Raw genomic sequence first — 6,348 nt, 5'->3', positions numbered from 1 at the left:
GGATTAACGAGATTCTTGCAGCTCAGCCTCCCAAAGTGCTGGGATTGCAGGCATGAGCCACTGCTCCTGGGCATACTTTCATTTAGTATTCTAAATACACTGCTATGTTGGAATTGTTTTTTCAATAATAAAAGCATTAGTGTGTCACTGTCACAGCTTTTTAAAAATCTGAAACTATTTTGTTAGTCAAGAGAAAAATCCTGTAGAGTTGTAAGTCTGCTAGGCAAGGTCCTGTGGGTTTCCCTTTATTTGGAGTTTCAACCTGGAGTGTTTCACCCCAGTAGGTCTTTTTTCTGACCAGTATCTACTGTTGAACCTCTATACCTCCACCCCACCAACCCTAAGCCAGGGCTTAAATTCCCTTTTTGTTTTTTGAGACGGAGTCTTGCTCTTGTCACCCAGACTGGAGTGCACTGGAGCAATCTCACCTCAGTGCCACCTGGCCTTCCAGATTCAAGTGATTCTCATGCCTCTTCCTCCTGAGTAGTTGAGATTACAGGTGCCTGCCACCATGCCTGGCTGGTTTTTGCATTTTCTATAGAGATGGGTTTTCACCATGTTGGTCAGGCTGGGCTCAAACTCGACCTTGGACAATCCGCCGGCCTTGGCCTCCCAAAGTGCTGGCATTATAAACATGAGCCACGGCGCCTGGCCGACGACTTGAATTCCTGAATCCTTTTCCTGGCACAGATTTGCGGCAGGAACTGGCCGTGCAGCAGAAGCAGGAGAAACCCAGGACCCCCATGCCCAGCTCAGTGGAAGCTGAGAGGACAGACACAGCTGTGCAGGCCACGGGCTCTGTGCCGTCCACGCCCATCGCTCACCGAGGACCCAGCTCGAGTTTAAACACACCCGGGAGCTTCAGACGTGGTAAGGGGAGTGGGAATTGGAGAATTTTCTTGGTTCACAAAGTGTTTCTGGGTAAGAATCTGGGGTGGGTCCTGGGTGTGTGATGATTTGCACCAGGCTCAGAGCCTGATTTACTCTCGGGCTTTGAGCAGAGAGTAGACTGGGATGTTCCTGGGGATGGGCAATTGAGATGAGTGAGGAGTGGGTGTGAGGGAGTAGTGGGGTCTGTGATGCGCTGGGAAATGGAAACCCCACCCAGAGCGGGTGGCTGCCACTCTGCACTAGAAGGAACAGCCCCTCATCTGCAGTTTTTTCCATTCTTCAAAGCCAGAAATCCTCTTTTTTTGTTGTTGGTTTTTTTTGAGACAGGATCTCACTGTGTCACCCAGGCTGGAGTGCAGTGATGTTATCTTGGCTCACTGTGACCTCTGCGTCATGGGCTCAAGTGATTCTCCCACCTCATCCTCCGGAGTAGCTGGGACTAAAGGCGCGCGCCACCACACCTGGCTAACTTTTGTATTTTAGGTAGAGACGTGGCCTTGCCATGTCGCCCAGGCTGCTATCAAATTCCTGGACTCAAGTGATCTGCCTGCTTTGGCTGATCCCAAAGTGCTAGGATTACAGGTGTGAGCCACTGCGTCTGGCCCAAAATCCTCTTTTTGAATATAAAACCTCCCAAATTTGAAATGTCACTAACCAAATACAAAAAAGTAAAAAGCATTCTGTGGGTTTGGTAATGCATCCACCGAGAGCTAGACTCAGTGTAACCTGTGCTGCATGGGCGGGAAAATCCGAATTCTCACCCCAGACCCTCTGCCGACAGCTTCCAATCAGGCCTTTTACAGCAGATATTAATAAGACAGTTATGGGGTGCTCAGTGTGTGCTGGCCACCGTGCAGCCTTCGCCGCAGGCCCAGGATGGAAGTGAGGCCCTGAGTTAAGCAGAGTCATAAAGTAATTGAATGGCAGATGGTTTGGGATTCAGACCCAGGCAGGCAGTCTCCAGATCTTACCCTACCATCTACTGCCTCCTCCCTTACCTTGTCCCCTGGGCATGAAGAGACCAGTGAGACTTGTAGAATCCCAGTGCCAGGGCCCTTTTGTTTTGTTTTGTTGAGATGGAGTTTCGCTCTGTCACCCAGGCTGGAGTGCAATGGTGCGATCTTGGCTTACTGCAACCCCTTCCTCCTGGGTTCAAGTGATTCTCCTGCCTCAGCCTCCCGAGTAAGCTTGGATTACAGGCACCCACCACCAAGCCTGGCTAATCTTGTATTTTTAGTAGAGAAGGAGTTTCACCATGTTGGCCGGGCTGGTCTCAAACTCCTGACCTCAGGTAATCTGCCTGCCTCAGCCTCTGAAAGTGGTGGTAGTACAGGTGTGAGCTGTTGTGCCTGGCCCCAGTCTAGAGCCATTTTGCATACTTTATTTCATTGTTTGTTTTGTTTTGTTTTGTTTTTTTCCTTTAGAGACACAGTCTTGGTCTGTGGCCCAGGCTGAAATGCAGTGGTGCAATCTTAGCTCACTGCAGCCTCCAACTCCTGGGCTCCAGTGATCCTCCTGCCTCAGCCTCCTGAGTAGCTGGGACTAGAGGCATGCAACTCCATGCCTCGGCCTCCGAAAGCACTGGGATTACAGGTGTGAGCTACCATGCCTGGCCGAGAGATTCTGCATTTCTAAGAGTTCTCAGGTGCTGCTGGTGCATGGACCCCACTTGGAGAAGAGAAGCTTGCAGAGCTGAACCCTTGTAAAGCTGGATCATCCTGTCTATATAGTTCTTATATCTATCACCGGTGCCATTATGTTAATTAACTATATGGATTTCCTACAATTTCACAAGGATTTGTTTTGGGTTTTTTAAAAAAGACTAATATGGCTGGGCACGGTGGCTCATGCCTGTAAATACCAACCCTTGGAAAGGCCGAGGTGGGAGGATCGCTTGAGACCAGAAGTTCATGATCAGCCTGGGCAACATAGTGACACCCTATCTCTCTCAAAAAAAAATTTTTTTAAAAGGCCAGGCATGGTGGCTCATGCCGGTAATCCCAGCACTTTTGGAGGCCAAGGCGGGCGGATCATTTGAGGTCAGGAGTTCGAGACCAGCCTAGACAACGTGGTGAAACTCTCTCTATAAAAAATATAAAAATGAGCTGGGTGTGGTGGCACATGGCTGTAATCCCAGCTATTCAAGAGGCCAAGGCAGGAGAATCGCTTGAACCTAGGAGGTGGAGGTTGCGGTGAGCCGAGATCACATTACTGCACTCCAGTCTGGGTGACAGCAAGACAACGTCTAAAAAAAAAAAAAAAAAAAACCTTTACATGTAAAAATAAATATTTGTTGCAGTCATCACAAGGACTTGAAAAATTGGTTGTCATATAGGCCTTGGGCGTGTGATGCAGTTAACTACGGAAAGAAATAGGGTAGCTTTTGAGATCTGAGGAAAGGCGTCAGCGCCCCTCCTGTCCTGTGGTTTGGAACCTAGTGATGTTAGTTCACGGACATGAGTATAGGTTGGTGAGTTATATGCTCTTCCGTTTGCACACCCAGGCCTGGACGACTCCACCGGGGGAACTCCCCTCACGCCTGCGGCCCGGATATCAGCCCTCAACATCGTGGGAGACCTACTGCGGAAAGTTGGGGTAAGAACACACTTTTCTGGTATTTGGTGCCTTCCTGCCTATCTTTCAGGATGTGTGAAGGGGGGTTGATCTAGTTCCTGCCCTCTTATTTTTTTCCTTTTTTAAGAGACAGGGTCTTGCTCTGTTGCCCAGGCTGGAGTGTAGTGGTATGATCACAATTCACTGCAACCTTGAACTCCTCAAACTCCTGGTCTCAAGCGATCCTCCTACCTTAGCTTCCCGAGGAACTTGGATCACAGGTGTGCGCCACCATGCCTGGCTGATGTTTTCATTTTTTGTAGTAACGAGGGTATCGCTGTGTTGCCCAGACTGGTCTTAAATTCCTGGCCTCAAGGGATCCTCCCAGGTTGGCCTCCCAAAGTTGTGGGATTACAGGCATGAGCCAATGCGTCCAACCCCTTTAATAGCAATGTGGTGAGTTTTAGATGTGGCTGCTCCTTTAGCATCCCTGGGAATCATTAGAACTTTCTGTGGGAGTTACTGCCAGACACTCAGAGCTCTGACTCTAAGCATTGCTCTGAACTCTATGTATGTCTCTTTCCTTTTACCATTTTTCCTCTAGGCAATTTGGGAAATTAAGATGAGTTTTTTCCTTAATTTGAAAAACTGAGGAGTGTTTAGAAACTGCTTTCTCTTTTGGCTGGATGCAGTGGCTCATACCTACAATCCCAGTAGTTTGGGAGGGTCACTTAAGCTCAGGAGTTTGACACCAGCTTGGGCAGTATGGTGAAACCTCCTGCCCCGACTTGCCTCTACAAAAATGCAAAAATTAGCCAGGCCTGGTGGTGCATACTGGTGGTCTTAGCTACTAAGGAAGCCAAGAGGTGGCAGGATTGCTTGAGCCTGGGAGGTCGAGGCTGAGTGAGCTGAGATTGCACCACTGCTCTCCATCCTGGGTGACAGCACGACATTGTCTCAGAAAAGAAAAAAACTGCCGCTTTTTTTTTTTTTTGGTTGTTTCTCGGGGTTTAAGAGAATCTTGACAGTTTGGGAGGCCGAGATGGGTGGATCACCTGAGGTCAGGAATTCAAGACCAGCCTGGCCAACATGGTGAAACCCCATGTGTACTAAAAATACAAAAATTAGCCAGGCGTGGTGGCGGGCGCCTATAATCCCAGCTACTTGGGAGGCTGAGGCAGGAAAATTGCTTGAATCTGGGAGAAAAATGTTGCAGTGAGCTGAGATCGTGCCACTGGGTGACAGTGAGACTTGATCTCAATCAATCAATCAATCAGTCTTGAAAGCCTAAGGTAAAGAACTTGGCCTTTCAGCTTTTATGTTAATTACAGGGAGGGAAAGGCCACATCATTTAACTCCTACCAAGTTGTCACTGTACACAGTGTATTCATAGCTGCAACTTAGTAGAAGCTTGCAACTCATTTCTTCTGTGTTCTTACTCCTGGCTTTTGGCTGCCTGGTTTGCTATTCTAGAAACAGGTCCGCGTTTCGATATTTAGCCTAGTTGGAGTACAGAGAAGCCTGGGGTGCTGTCAGTGTCCTTTTGGTTTTCTCAGGGTCTGTTGCAGCCAGACCAAGTCCTTGTCAAACTTCCTGCCATTCTGCAGAGGTTTAACAAGGTAAAGGAAAGAGTGAAGGATTCCAGAAGTAGATTTCCTACTTTCTACGAGTGGAGTTGGATAATTGGTTAGGTTAGTGATTTTCCAGAAAGCTCCCATTTTTTTCAATTCTTTGTAATTAAAAAAATTTTTTTCATTAATTTCTTTTCTTTTTTTTTTTTTTTTTGGTGGAGCATGATTGTGCATAGTCCTAGCTATTCAGGAGGCTGAGGTGGGAGGATTGCCTGAGCCTGGGAGGTTGAGGCTGCAGTGAGCTGTGATCTTTTTCCAGGAAGCTCACAAACATTTAAAAAAATTTTTGTAATTAAAAGATTTTTTGCATTAAAAAAGTTTTTTTATTAGCTGGGCATGATTGCGGACGCCTATAATCCCAGCTGCTCAGGAGGCTGAGGTGGGAGGGATTGGTTGAGCCTGGAAGGTTGAGGCTGCGGTGAGCTGTGATATCACCAGTGCACTCCAGCCTGGGTGACACAGTGAGACCTTGACTAAAAAAGTTTAAAAAAAAAAAAATGAGATGGGATCTCACTTTGTGGACCAGGCTGGTCTCAAACTCCTGGACTCAAGCCATCCTCCTGCCTTGGCCTCCCAGAGTGCTGGGATTACAGGTGTGAGCCATTGTGCCCAGCCAGCTCCCAGATACTTAAGGTGCTTGGTTCTGAGACTGGCATATACATTGGATTCTTCTTGGGGTCCCACCTTGGAATTCCAGTGCACAGCAGTTTGAGAACCACTGTCTGGGGTTCGTTCTTCTGTATGGGCTCCGGTAAGACAGAATAGTCCTTGCCTATAACTTGAGAGATAAAAGTGTATTTCTCTCCAGGCACTGGAGTCCAAACTCGCTTCCTGCCGGAACCTCGTGTACGATCAGTCCCCAAACCGAACAGGTGGCCCAGCCTCTGGGCGGAGCAGCAAGAACAGAGATGGTGGTGAGAGACGGCCGAGCAGCAGCAGCGTGCCGTTGGGCGATAAGGGGTCAGTACCTTCTAATAAACCTCTCGCTTGCGGGGAGAACCCGCCTGCCCCAGGCAAGAAACACTCACCCTCAACCCACAGCCATGTGTCTTTTTAAATGATAGGATTATTGTAGCAAACCTTATCCTCTCCTGCTCCCTGCCGGCAGCATTAGGTGGTGTCTTGTGGCTTGGACAAACGGCTGGAGAGAGGGTCTTGTTTTGTGAGACAGGGTCTCACTCTGTCACCCAGGCTAGACTACGATGGCAGGACCATGGCTCACCCTCTGCCTCCCGGCTCAAACAGTCCTCCCACCTCAGTCCCCTGAGTAGCT

General features: G+C 48.5%; 1 protein-coding gene across 1 annotated transcript in view; it reads left to right on the top strand.

Moving 5' to 3' along the window:
* NDE1 (nudE neurodevelopment protein 1) overlaps positions 1-6,348 on the top strand; it is a gene marked incomplete at its 5' end in the record, with an annotated part of 72,109 nt that overhangs the window by 57,644 nt on the left and 8,117 nt on the right. The window contains 3 exons of the mRNA XM_011964748.1: positions 691-870; positions 3,395-3,486; positions 5,884-6,035. Of these exons, the coding sequence (XP_011820138.1) occupies positions 691-870; positions 3,395-3,486; positions 5,884-6,035 (424 nt within the window). The remainder of the gene's footprint in view (positions 1-690; positions 871-3,394; positions 3,487-5,883; positions 6,036-6,348) is intronic.

This window comes from Mandrillus leucophaeus, unplaced genomic scaffold (genome assembly GCF_000951045.1).
Source record: "Mandrillus leucophaeus isolate KB7577 unplaced genomic scaffold, Mleu.le_1.0 Scaffold703, whole genome shotgun sequence".
NCBI lineage: Eukaryota > Metazoa > Chordata > Mammalia > Primates > Cercopithecidae > Mandrillus > Mandrillus leucophaeus.
This window is presented reverse-complemented; position numbering and strand designations above follow the sequence as displayed.